A 14,676-nucleotide genomic window follows, 5' to 3' on the forward strand; every position below is an offset into this window, starting at 1 on the left:
TCTTCAATTATCTCTGATATGTAACTTTTGGCATTACAGTGTATAATTAAATTTTATATTTGTGTGTGATGTAAAAAAACAAGTGATTGTCAATAGAAATTATTGGAATGTGACAAGAATGCAATAAAATATTTTATTACAAAAAAGGAAAAGCAAATTTGTGTTCATAATATAATAGAATATTTTATTGTGTTTATAACAGTTGGGAACAAGACTGTCGTAGACATCATAAAATAAGTTCATTTTTTATAAAAAAAGAAAAGGAGAGTAAAATTACACCTTCAATCCCTTTATTTCTTAATATTGATGTGTTAAAAAGCAGTTTACATGATACATGTGCCATCTTTATAATATTTCATGGACTCCATCTGTTGCGTCATAGTTAGAACTTCATGGAATCCAGTGCTTAGGCCTGACATGTGCTGGAAGTAGGCTTCTTTTTCCAACTGAATAGTCAGATTATTAACACCGGCATCTTTCAACACGGCAGACACCTGAGAAGAATTTCAGTAGAAACAATAGGAATTGGTCAGGTTTTTTTTGTCCACTACAAAATGTTGGAAATAACCAAAATAAAAAAATCATTAATTCTAAGTAATAAATAAAAAGGAAAAAGAAAATGACATCTAATTAAATGTCTAACCTTTCGGCAAAATGGTAATACAAGTTTTTGAAAGCCCAAACAAATTGATGTAAATTTGCAAACAGGCCATGTTTAAGATGTAGCATTCATACCTGCTGAATAACTCGCTGTTCCACAACATCAGACATGAGTTGGAGATGGATGGTTCCAGCAACGACACTGGCGGAATGTCTCCAGAAGTGTGGATCACGGTAGGATAAAACTCCTTCAATTTTCTGAATCTGTGACAAGCAAGCAAGCATTAAATAATATGTAATGTAAAGCAGCAAAAACAGTTTCTATATTAATAATTGAGCACCAATAATTGATTGCACAACATCTGTATATTAAAATGATCTCTGAAGGATAACATGACACTGAAGTCTGAAGTAATGGCTGCTGAAAATTCAGTTTTACCATCACAGGAACAAAAAAAGACATTTTAAAATATATTACAAAAGAAAATAGCTATTTTTACAACATTATAGTTTTTTACTATATTTACACTTAATTTTTCCAGACTTTTGACTGGTAGTGTATTTTTTATTTATTTATACCTTTTCAAGTGCAAAGTTAAACTCCTTTTCATGCTGAGGTGGCATTCTCAGGAGAAGAACCTCACAGGCGTCCTTTATTAAAGGAATGACACTGAGAAAAATCAGTGTGGCGATAAAGAGCGAACAAATGGGATCTGCAATCAGCCATCCAAACTGTCTGATGAGAATAGTGGATATAATCACACCAACACTGCCCAGCGTGTCAGCAAGCACATGCAGAAACACTCCTGCAAACAGGAAATGTCATTCTCAAATCAGAAAATCATCAGGACTGATAAGCGATTATAGACTTCGCATGTCTGGATGAACTAACCTTATCATGCATGTAATAAACACATATCCACACTCAAAACAGACCCACCTCGCATATTAGCATTCATTCCCCCTCCAGCAGACCCATGGGAATGCCCGTGGCCGTGAGAGTGGCCGTGTCCTCCATGACTATGTCCATGTCCTCCATGGCTGTGTTCTGCACTTCCGTGCCCATGCCCATGGTGTGAGTGGCTGTGGTCATGTCCAGAACAGCTACTTTTGGAGGCCCCATGGGAGTGTGCATGACTGAAGGCACAGATGCCCACCAGATTAACGAGGAGTCCACCAACAGACACCGGCTTTATAGGAACAAATGGATTAAGGACATGTATAAGCATGAGGTGACAGGATTCACATGAGAAACTTTACTTTGCCTTACTTTTGTATCTTCAACTTAAAGCAAAACCAACAACAACCCTGGGCAACAACCCAGCAATATCTTTGTCAATCCTGACAACAATGTCTTCTTGGAGGTTAGCTGTACATACTGTTAACATGTCTGTGTTGATGTTTGGTGGATCGATGACTCTGGTGACTGACTCCACAAACACAAAAAAAGCTATGACCATGAGGAACAGGCCATTGATAAACCCAGAGAGGATCTCCACACGACCGTACCTGAAATGAGACAAGCAGTAACGTTAAAATAATTAAAATGACAGAACACAGTTGTATCATGTTCAGCAATCAGGGTTCCTGCAACAATGAGTTTCCATGACTTTTCCATCAATCATGATTCCTGGATAGTTTCTGACTCAGACTAATTTGTTAATCTTTCAGACTGTTATATGAACTAAATTCACACCCAGTCAACTTGCACTCGAGTGTTCACAGAACGTTCCAAAAATGGCAGATGGCTTATATCGCGAAAGATAGAAACACCCATAGAAAGAGTCAGTAATGAGGCATATCTATCTATCTATCTATCTATGGTCATAACTCCACAACAATTACATTTTTAAAAGTGACTAACTTCAAGTATCAAATTTGAAAAGGGAAATTGGTTCATGAAAAGAAAAATCAAACAATGATTACACAAGCAAACTACATTTTGTGTGAGACCCACAAGTGATACAAAACCCTCCAGCGCAATGGGGTTACCTTTGCTATGCTACTGCTAAGTGTGCTGAGTGGCTTTTAGCACATTATGGTGTGGTTACTGATGTGTTCTAGGTGGATGCTTACTAAATCCACTCATAATGACCACAATTCTCTCCCTCCTTCACTATAAAATCTGGAATACGCAAAAATTCAATTTTGCCCCGAGTCTGTACTAGTTGCAGAAGATCATAGAAACTCTACAGATTTTGCACAGGTTTCACAGATTATCAGGTAGTGTACAGCATTAAAACAAATTGTTGTCATGTATCTACTAACAATGTGTGAGTTTCAGTTCGTAACAACTTGAAAGTCTGACAGTGTGTTATCCCCAGTCATTTCGATTTTCTCTGTAACATTTACAAACTCAACAATTGCTCGTGTTTTAAAATTGGTTCAGCTCACACAAAAGTCACTTTCAAATCAAGCAGCTTTCTGTTGGTCAGTGTGACTAACTTGAAATCTGTAAATCGTAGATTCCTATTTGAATGATGGGATTTTGTTTGTGAAATTTCACAGAGCAATAGGACAATGCAGTTGCACCTTAAAATCTATGGTATTTTTATCGTCCACAAAACAAAACATCTAATTGGTTACAAGTGTATAACAAATAAGTGCTACTATTAAATTTTTTTTCAAAATAAGTACAACCTTACCCATAGGAATATATCCTGGTTGCTTTCCATCTGGTCATGAGGGCAGCAAACAATCCCAGAACCAAAGCTGAGCAATCAAACAGCATGTGGAAGCCATCCGAGATCAGCCCCAGACTGTTGGTCCACACACCATAGAAGAGCTCAACAAATGTGAAGGCCTGAACCAAGATTAACACAACTGTTAATATACGGTTAAAATAGGTCATTAATTAAAATCTAGATAAGTTAAAGCCGGTATATATTTCAATGCCACAATGCTCCATTTGAACCAAACAATAATTTCCAGTAAATAGGACTTGTTTTAAAGAAATAACAAAAATTGTAAGGACTTAAATTGAGTGTCTTCTACACTCATTGACCAAATCAATTAACAACATGAGCTAACATACCAGGTTGAGACACAGAAAGTAGAAGATCTGCCGTGAATCATATTCCTCCAGGATCTGTTTGAGCGATTCTTTGATGAAGCGAGGCAGAGACTGGGATGTGTGCTGGAGCGCATCTCCCATGAAGTTGTACAGAGGAATTCCTTCAGGGGAATAACCCACCAATGTTCCCTTCTGACCCTTTGAAGATGGGGCTGACAGAATGCTATCAGCTGAAAACATCAAATGGTTCATTCAGTTAGGAAAAATATCAATACAGAAAATGCAAATGGTTTAACACTTACATCACTGTTTTTTTTACTTAGATTTTTTCTAGCACAAACTCAGATTGGTTCTATGATGGGAGACATTCTTTACATTTTCTATTTGAGAGATATTGACTTACCCATGACGAAGAAGCAGGCGCTGACCAGCACTCCACCAGAAAGCACATGCTCAGTACTACTCTGCTGGCCTGGCTTACCAATGACTCTGAGCTGGTCGGTTATCGGGTGGGTCCAGAAGTTTGCCAGCAGCAGGCCACTGAGGAACAAGAAGATGGAGCCATATCGAGCACAGCGTGAGGTTTCCAGCTTTGCCGTGCAGATGGACTCCACATAAAAGTCCAGTATCATCACAGAGAAGATGATCATGGCGAATGGCAAGATGAGGCCAGACCAGGATTCCACCTTACTCTGAGGATTTTCATTTTTAAAAAGATCAACAATTTACAGAACTTTCTGTATCATTTAAAATGTTCATAATAAGATCAATATAACTGAATATGGTACACTATTTGGATTTTAATAATTTTACACTTTCAGATGTTAACTGATTCCCACTGAAATCAGAATTGAAGTTTTGTGGCTTTTAGTCCAAGTCTGTTAGCTTTGCTAGTGTACTTCTAAAAGTTGATAAAATAAACTAAAAACATAAATTAAAAAATGAACACATTTAAAGGCAACGATCTTTCTCATACGAGAAACAGAACCAAAAAATGCTCACAGTGGCATAAACAAATTTGTCTAAATAAATTTTAATCCCAGTAAATTTTAAATACTTATTGCCTCAGATTAGTAATAATAATTTAAAAAAACTAATTTCAATTTGACACTTTCTATACAGTATGTACAGTACAGTATCATTTTCATGTCTAGAAATCACACTTATCCTACCACACAGTTTGGAATTTTGCAGAGCCCCCAGGTTGAGAACCACTGCATTATAAAGAAAGCTTCTGCTGGTTCTTACCTCAGTGGTTGCAGACAGCACTATGACCCAGGGCAGTAGAACTACAGCTGACACCAGGTTAGATAATGCATACAGGCGTTTTGCACCCCCAATCTCCACTGATAATTTTCTAGATGCTGTGTTGAAGGCCACCTTCAGGCACAGAGCTAGAACCAGAAGAACCACTCCACCCTGCTCAGAAAACGAAAGTTAATCACCATATCATCTTGCTGATCCTTCATCTGAGCAAATACCAGTGAGAAAACGAGTCTGTACTGTAGTAAACAATGACACAACACTCAAGAACAGCATTAAAGCTTACAAATAGTGATCAAAAACACACCTTGTGGTCTGCCACACCTAAAAATGCAATTCCTGTGTACAGCGCATGGGTAAGAGCACTGTCATGGTGTCCCTCGGCTATAAGAAATAGAGTTAAGGAGTATACAGTGGCAGATAACACCACATAACAAGTAAAAATGGCAATGACAATATATTGCAATATAAAAATGCAACAATATGTACTTTGAGGGTGACTCTCCCTCTCTATATATTGTGTGAAGTTCACCCAAAATGAAAGTTTAGACAGATATCATTTAGCATTAAATATGGGAAATAAATAAATTAAACCATTAAATCCATTATTCAATAAAATGCAATACTAAAAACTTTTAAAATACATGTAGTTAGGGAAAGAGTGCAAGCATGTGTGTATTAAATTCTGTATTTTTAGCTAAGCAGAATCATGAATATTTCTGTTCTGGTGTCACTATTTCCCTGTGGATGCTGGAGAAGGACCAGCGTCATCAAGTTCACCCTTGATGTAATACCAAATGTTGTTAAATTTTTTAATATATTTTAAGTAATAATTTAAAAGCAACCACTTTAACTCTATTTTGGCTTTGTTTGAAAAGTACTGTGAGAGTATTGTATGGGGAGATCAGTATAGTGTATTGAACCAAATCGTGACTAGAGAGGATTGTTACACCCCTACCAAATACACACTCGTGATGGCATTGTGAACAATTCAACTGTAAATGCCATTCCAAATAATAAAACGCTCATGAAAATGTAACAACTTGTTGCACCTCTGAAATGACTTTCATTTTCATCTGAAAACAATTATTTTTGACATTTTGCCTGCATGGTGTCAAACACATTTCACCTTGATATAATAACAGTAAACACATTTCTGGTCCTTAAAGGATACGGTGCTCTGCCATCTTTGCCATGAGATCATCATTATCAAAGAGCAAAAGGCAGATCACAGCAATTATGAAGAAAGCAGCACCCCTTGTCTATTAAAAAAAAAGAGCACAGAGAAATGTGTCAGCTGGAATATATGAAACATTCTACATTTACATTTATTCAAAGCTACTAAATAACTGAGGAATACAAGTGATTCATCACAAATAGTTAAAGGGAAGATGATTTTATTTAATTTTTTTCAACAGGATGTGGTTAGGTGCTGATGTCAGAGCTGAGTTTTCAGTTGGCTCTTCTGATATACGCTTATGATTTCTCTAGAGTTCTGACCTTAGAAGGTCCCCCTCCAGAGCTGGTGAAGAGAACGCTGAGGAGAGAGATTACCACCACATCACTGTGCTCAAACAGCAAAAGGGTCCTGAAAGAAATCACATCCGTTTAGCCCAAATGCTTGTTAAATAACAGGACAGAGGGAGGAAGATTATTTTTTTTTAGATTTAGCCCAAAGACATACCTGAGTGGTCCACAGAGTGTCAACCCAAAAAAACCCAACAGGGAGATGACACAGCTCATGACAGCATGCTTGAGGATTCTAATCCACTGAAATCAAAAGTTAAACAGATGAAATACCATGTTCAAAATAGGCACACAATCCACATGAAACGGCATTTTCAATCCATCTTATTGCATAACGTTTTGAACCAGAATGGGAATTACATGCCATTTTTGCTGTAACATTTAATACAATAAACATTCAATGGTATTAAATAGTTGATGTCAGTTGAAAGAAAAGCTTTTTCAGAGGCAGAGGAAGGTATTTCATGACAAGATTTTTTTTTCTTTGGAACAACCAAAACTTTGTAATTTCTAAATATTCATAAAACATTGTAAAAGTAATACCAGTCAACCAATGGATCACATTTATAGAGAACATTTAAAAACAACACAAAGTGCTTTACATACCAGGATTTAACACATTCATACAACCTAGAGTTATTAAACCAAGCATAAAATAAAAAAAAATGAAGTAAAATGCAAGTGAGAAAAGATTTAATTGAATCAAGAGTGGCATAAGAGCTAATGTGAAGAGGTAAGCTGTTCCATGGGGCCTTTTGATTTTAACCAAGAATTATCACACAGAGCACGTAAAACATAGAATATGGAACCCTTAAATGCGCTTGCTTAGCATTTGTAGCGCATTTTAAGACTGCACAAAAACCAATGAGGTTTGTTCTTGTACGTCAATCAAGTACGGTTCAGCTATATGCATATAAAAGTTTTAATTGAATCAGGTCATCATATAAAGTGATCATGTTTGTTCAGAAGACTTGGATTATACTAATACAATCAATCTCACAATGTTTTGTACTTTTTAATGTGTGAAAATTTTGGGTTGGATGCACTAAAAGTATGAGAGAACTTTAAAGATATTTTCATTTGTGATTCGAAGATGAACAGAAGAGTTATTAGGGTGAGTAAATGATGACAGCATATTACATTTGGCCGAACTAACCCTTAAATTCAAAACTGAGGAATTTAACAGTTAACCTAGAATGAGAAGAACATTCTACCTGTCTCTTGGGGATCATTTTTCCAGATGAAAAAGGCTTTTGAAAGAAAATCAATATCACCGCACACCTAAGCAGAAAAGAGGAGGTATTTATATTCCCAAATACCTTAAATAAACAATAATGACATTAATATTCTTTAATATATTCATTATGTGACGTCAATCCTTACCCCATTTTCAAAATAAAGAGAAACTGTACAATGTGCACAACTTTGAGGAGATCATATGACTCAAATATCCCAAAAGCCTTCAGCAGCTTGGTAAAGTAGAGTAATACTATGTACCGGGTCAGTCTGGAAATAAGAAAACAAAACATTCAGTTAAAGAAGAAAAGTAAAAACAGACAAACAAACTCTTACCAAAAACTACAATGGTATTACCATAAATATAGAGCGAAACCCATTGCATACCATTGATTTTGGACACTTTATTCTTCACAATGAAGTGCTGTTGCTATACCAAGGTACATTGTCTGTGATGCATCACAGTAATATTAAGGTACTTTGAAATCATAGAAACTTCAAGAAATCATACAATGCATAAAGGAATTTCAAGAATACTACTTTTCAGTAAGCCATCCATTAGTTGGTTCACTACATCAGCACTTACAAACCAGTAAATGTTTAATACATGACAGTATGGTAAAACCAGCGTAGTTTTTGAAGCACCCTGCCAAACAAAGTAATTCCATAAGCAATTGATAATCCCTCATTTCTAATGCACATATACATTATTAGACTATTACCATCACCACTATACCAAGGCAGTGGAAAAGTACACTGTTGAATGTGATCTCGGAAGACTTTGGATAGACTCAATAAAAAGTAAGTACTGTAAACGTTATCCAGGCAATACTATATTTTGTACATTAACATGATGGTAAAGTCACATTATTTTTGAGGTACCATGTATATACCATGGTTTATAAATACAGTTAACACACCGGACAGTGCTACAGTATATAGTAACTTGGTATCACCACCTCATAACAGTGTAACATAGTACTGCCACAGTACTTGTTATTTATAAGTATGTAGGGTGGTATTTACAGACTGTTGTCTTACCTGGCATTTGGAACCTCAACTCGTCCCAGCTTCCCACCTGAGATGACATTACTACTGTATTTTTCATCCATGCTTCTTATGTGTGCGTTTATGTTTTTGTGAGTGTTATGATCTTTTACTGTGTATCCATTTGGGAGCTCATTACTGACAAACAAAAGCTGTTATGCGTCTTTCTGTGCTAGCCAGTTTAGAAAGCTGAAACCGATAATAACCGCACAACTGAAGACTCTTTGGTGGTGCTAAAATCGCTCATGTACTGCTGACCCACAGCGCCGAAGCCTGAAATAAAAACCGTTGATTTTCGAAATACATATTTAATAAAAATTATCTGTTTTCACTAGCTAGCAGCCACATTATGAAGTGAGGTGGTAGTTGAAGTGACGTGACCATTTCCCTACATATGGCTTCCATCTGTGACGCTTTTCAAAATAAAAGTCATGTTTCTTGTACCGTTTAGTAAACTCACTTTTACATGAAATATATTCAAATCTGTGTCTGATCGTGTTTTATGCTAATTTAATCTTTAACAGATAATTTTACATGTCCTATGAATTATTATTATTTTTATTTTTTTTTGCGTTGACTTTTCAAATGTTTTGCAATTCGATTGTAAATGTAACGCACGATCTAAGTATGGGTTGTGTTGTGCTGTTATTACTAAAATATTATATTCATTATTATTATTTTTTGCCTGAATAAGAGAAACTTAAATTGTGTTATCGAGTTTCTCATGATTTTCATTTATTATTATTATTTTATTTTTTCTTACTCAAAGAGTGCAATATAAAAAGTCCAAAACTTCTCAAATGTTTGTATCACACTGTGTCTACATCTGTGTTCGCGCCTCCCATACAGTGGTGGCGGGTATTCAACTGTGTGTTTTTTCCCCCCTATATCGTTCGTTACACGTGACTGATTGAGTCATTTAATTATTTATTCAACTGCTTCTATCAAAAAACTGTTTCTCTGAGAAACACAGTGTTTTTTTCTGCTTTTGGGGGAGCAAAAATGTAACAGGCAAAGTTGTGTGTAATTGTAAGTTACTTTTTGTTTATTGAGCTGTTGTATAAAAAGCACAGTCACAATCCAGCTAGTGGCTGAATACAGCACTGCTGTGATGACCATATAAGATGTAGTATTCATATTTTAGTATGAATTATATATTTTTATTTAAAAAAATCTATTTATAATGACCTTTAGACATTTTTGTCAATCAGGTTTCAAATCACGGTTGATTGAAAAGCAAGATCATCATGGGGAAATTAGCTGACATCTAATGAATTTAAAAGGTAGGCCTACGTAAACCTTCTGTCCACAATCTCACTGCCAAATCGTCTAGTGCATAAAACAAAGTTTATTTTTATTCCTACAAGGTGAATAATGTGTTGAATGTGTTGATAGTTTAGTACAGGCTCCAGATGGAAGTCATGACGTTAAGAGAGTATGTAAATTGCCATGACCTTCGCATTGCTGTTTTCCTGCACATATATCTCTATAATGTTCTCCATAGAAAAGGTCAAGTGAACAGACTGTCCCGTAATTTCTGCAGTTGTCACCTGATTTTGTTGCCATGAGCAGTGGCCTTTTAGATATGGCTTGAGGTCTTGCTAAAGAGTCTGCTGCACAGGAAGGAATACGATTTTCTTCTTATCTTAATTTTTTTGAAGAGAAAATGAAATACACTATAGAAGAGTTAGGGTGATCCATGGAGTTCCTCAGTGTGCTTTTAGTTGAGATACAGTGGGATAACATGATTAATTTTTCAACAGGGGAGTAACAGAGGTGATTATATATATATATATATATATACAGGGCCTAAAACTGACTGATAAAATTTACCTGCCAAAATGGTTTTTTTTCATGAAACTCTTTTTGCAAAAACAAGCATTTATTAGAACTACAATGACTAAACATATTTACAATGTTGTTAATTCGTCCTTTACTTTCCTTACAAGAAAAAGCAACAAACATATTAATTGATTTATCTTTTTTTGTCCTAAAAACGTTGAGATTCTTGTCCTTTGTATGGTTTCGGCAAACGGAGCAGTCCATCGCGTTACACCTGTTTCACACATACTCCATTTGCAGTGTGTATGTGGTGCGTATTTTTTTTCTGCATCCATGTTAACGGATTAGAGCAGGGCTATTCAATTATCTTCATTTGAGGGCCGGATTATCGAACAGAAAATTTGAAGGGAGCCAAGGGGGTCAGGGCCGTCCTGATCTTTCTGGTGGACCTATAAAATTAGTGCTGTCTGTCAATCAATTTAAAAAAGTAATCACATGTTTCTCTGTAATAAATCATGATTAATCGCATATTTATATGGTCGTAATTTCACATTGAACGTCCAAATTAATGGAGAAACAACATAAAGATAGTATATTTTAAATATGTTTTTAATGTTATCTTTTTACAAAGTAGCCTATTATTAATGAAGCATTAATACCGATACTGTTACTGGTGTCTCTATTAAATGCATTTTCCATAACTTTTACCAATTAATTATAGCCATTCAACATTACAGTATAATTGAAAGCCATTTTTAAACATTTAACAGGCTCTGAAATATTAAGTGATTTTAAAACAATCTTCACATAAACTATAAATTGTATATGCATAAACTATACAGAATAATCTTTATTCAGCTACAAAAGTTAATCAGCGAGTAGAGCAGTCTAGTGATTTCTCTTTTTCGTTTGTTCTGTAATTTACATCAATGACAGACTTCAGCAGGTTTTACTTTAAACTCAGCTCTGTCTCTTTAAAACCTGATGCGCACGACGCTGTTCCGACACGTATCCTATTTTCTCCAAACTCTTTACGGTCATTTAAAACTTCGTTTACGAGGTAACTCGCCAAAACCGCGTATTTTGACCTAATTGTGTGTGTCTTCGTCTGCTGGTTCGCTGAAGCGGCTGCGTCTGTGTACAGCCTTTCAAACTATAGCCTACTTCACTGCACCGTTTCTGCGGCGTGACCCCAGGCATGTGTCGCCACATTCTCGGGTTATGAAGAATAAAGAAGAAAAAAGTTAATCTTCCGAAATGAAGCAGTAATATCTTCTCGGGCAAAAGTTATTAGAACCGTTCAGGGACAAGCGGGCCATCACACTGCTCTGACCTTATATAGCATATATATATATATATATATATATATATATATTTTTTTTTTTTTTTTTATAGTTATCATGTTTTCTCAAACTGGGCTTTTGTAATCACTTTCAAAGTACAACCTCTAGGTGGCAATATGGTGCTTTTTATTTTTCAGATACAAGAGAGCCACGTGTCAATCTATGAAGTATGAGGCAAACATGAGGCACAGTCTATGTTAAAATGTGTTCTATAGATTGTTATACAATGAAATTCTTTGATACATTCTTACATCACATGTTAACTTTTGTGTAAGCAACTGCAATATTTGCTTAGCATGAAAGAGATTATTTCATTTTGTGAAATGAATGTGCTGCAGCTTTTATTTATTCAGGGTGTATTCAGATGCTGTTGAATGCTATACCATCATTAGCTCATGTCCCCAGTCAGCCCTTTTTGTGCATTTTTGAATGATGTGACTACAGAATTATATAAGATTGCAGTAAAACCGGTTTCTCCTGCCAGAACTGCAAGCAAAGGGACGCTGGGTGGAGCAGCAATGACATCACCGAGTCACTCAGCGTTCAGCATGCATGTAGAGAGAACAGAAAGGCAAAGCACACTAGAGTTTGTCAGAGGAAATTAGTCATTTATGGGGAGAACAGCTATATTAAGTGCACGGCAAGACTCTGCACTGAGTGTGACCATTCATGCTTCACACACATTAGCTGTATTTGGCAAGAGCCACAGCTTTCAGTGCCAAGATGGAAATGGAAAGGAAGAAAAGAGGGAAAGCAGGGGTTGATATGTAGTAATTAAGTTTTTCTTCCTCCGTTACCCACTTTTTCCCAGTGCTCTGCTTCTTGATTGACTTTTGGCCTCTTGGAACAAACTGTTCAAAGAACAGGCAATGCCTTTGAAGGCTTGAGGCCGCTAAGACAGAGCAACTGTATCAACACATTTCTCCTGCTTAGAACAACACAGAACACATGACAGTCAAATATATGTTTGCTTTCTCTGGCTAGGTAAACATTTTCCAGTGTACCAGTCTTGCAGAGATCAAACCAGATAACTGTATAAAAAACATGCTGGTTTCGAAAGAAGGCATGCATCATTATTATTGCTCATATTCAATTTTCAAAATACTCCTAACTAAACTTTGGCAAGTAACTTACATACCACACACTATTAGACCTGCAGACATGAATATTACCTTATATTGTCTTCTTGAGTAGAGTTGTGCTATTACTTTTGCAGGTTATTGGACTTATGATTGCAACAAAACCACTCAGAACACCTTAACAATGTCCATGCAACCATCAACCATATGATGGACGATGAAACATGACCTAAATATCTGAGTTTAGAGTGGGCTCTTTTGACTGACCAATAAGCAACCATCTAAGAGACCATAGCAACTATCCAGAATGCTAAGTAACTGCAAAGCAACATACTACAAAGCCACTCAGAACATCCTAGTAACTGCATAACAATGCCCAGCAACCACACACAACACCTAGCATTGTGGTGGTGGCTTCTGCATGGGTAAGCAAAAATCTAGATAAATCTGAGATTATGTTCATTGTTTAGCTATGTTTTGACTACATGGACACTGACTGTCACATAACTTTTACTTTCCTTGATTTATGTTATTTTCTCTGTTTACACAGATGTGTGCAATGCCACACAATGCTGGATTATGAGCTGATGCTTTACATGGAAAGAGGTGTGAGGGAGATGGGTGGGAGATTGTGATGTGGTCTGGTTCCACTTCTGTGACAGTTTAAGTAAGTGACTATGTAAAGATGGCCTTAATCTGGATCCTGCTTTTACTGGTCTTCAGTGAACTTCTCTGCAGAAAGACTAGAAACAGTTTACTTAAAAAGAGCCAAAAGAGCCGTTCTTTTGATGGGCTCTTTGAAAGGAACGGATCGCCAAGATCCGGATCCCCTCAAAGAGCCATAAATCCCATCACTACTGCGTAATATCACTGCGCCTGCTGCACCCATGGTACGGCAGCAAAGTTCCTTGATTATTACACCGGAATGAGAGTATAGTTCCTAGCCATATCAGCCTAGAAAATCGCAACTTTTCATTTTCCGTTGGTCTTAGTGCACAATGTAACTACAGAAGAGTCAAGCTTTAAATAGGAAAATTATCGAAACTCTTTAGTCATTTTTGATGAACAAATGCTAATGGTCTAATCCAATTCAATGATCTATGCTAAGCTAAGCTAAAAATGCTACCGCCAGACCAGGAGATTGGCTGAATGGATTCAAAAACGGTAAAACTCAACTGTTTTAAAATGAGCCTATTTCCAAAAAAAGTGGAGTGTTTCTTTAAAGGGAATGTCTGAAGAATAAGTAAAGTTGAAACTAGAAATGTATCTTGTTTCCCTCTATCAAGACAATTGCAATAGATTTACTAATAGACCTACCAATGTCTGTGTAAATATAGCACAGTGAAGCTGGCATCTTTCTGAAATACCCCCCCCCCCCCCCCCCCCCCCACCCCTGTAATTTTGCTCTGAATCTCAGTTGAAAATTGGCATTTTGACCCCCCTCCACAAAATAGTTAATTATTCAATAAATATACATCAATGACATTTAATATTTTGACTTTCATATTTACACATATTTATCTTCAGAAAAAAAAAAATTTGAGCCAGGGAACTTTCTGAAATGTGTTTGATTTGACATGGAATGACCCTATATAATGATTAAAAAAAAAACATTGTGGCAATATGGTCAAAAAAGTTAAATCAGGTCAATCATTTCAAAGCTCAATCTATGTTTATTACATGGGCAAGCAGACTCAGAAAATGTACATCGAGTTTAATGCTCTCCAGAGATTATGAGATTAATATCCCTGGAGATGAGGTTGTAGGGCTCCTAATTCACTTAAAC

At 36.2% G+C, this 14,676-nt stretch overlaps 1 protein-coding gene and 1 long non-coding RNA gene across 3 annotated transcripts in view; one reads left to right on the plus strand and one right to left on the minus strand.

The window, feature by feature from the left end:
- LOC306870868 overlaps positions 1 to 14,676 on the plus strand; it is a 1,223,475-nt gene that overhangs the window by 369,608 nt on the left and 839,191 nt on the right. The gene's annotated exons all lie outside the window — the stretch shown is intronic.
- On the minus strand, positions 115 to 9,095 carry LOC306871078 (proton-coupled zinc antiporter SLC30A5). The gene is made up of 16 exons (XM_079418767.1): positions 8,681 to 9,095; positions 7,787 to 7,909; positions 7,618 to 7,684; positions 6,561 to 6,646; positions 6,377 to 6,464; positions 6,051 to 6,138; positions 5,184 to 5,260; positions 4,862 to 5,032; positions 4,017 to 4,305; positions 3,635 to 3,843; positions 3,246 to 3,403; positions 1,980 to 2,109; positions 1,541 to 1,790; positions 1,180 to 1,406; positions 736 to 864; positions 115 to 494 (listed from the first exon to the last, which is right to left on the minus strand). The coding sequence occupies exons 1-16, from the start codon at positions 8,749 to 8,751 to the stop codon at positions 324 to 326; spliced, it is 2,334 nt and encodes a 777-aa protein (XP_079274893.1). The 5' UTR covers positions 8,752 to 9,095; the 3' UTR covers positions 115 to 323.

The sequence above is a fragment of the Barbus barbus genome (genome assembly GCF_936440315.1).
Source record: "Barbus barbus genome assembly, chromosome: 6".
NCBI classification, from domain to species: Eukaryota; Metazoa; Chordata; class Actinopteri; order Cypriniformes; family Cyprinidae; genus Barbus; species Barbus barbus.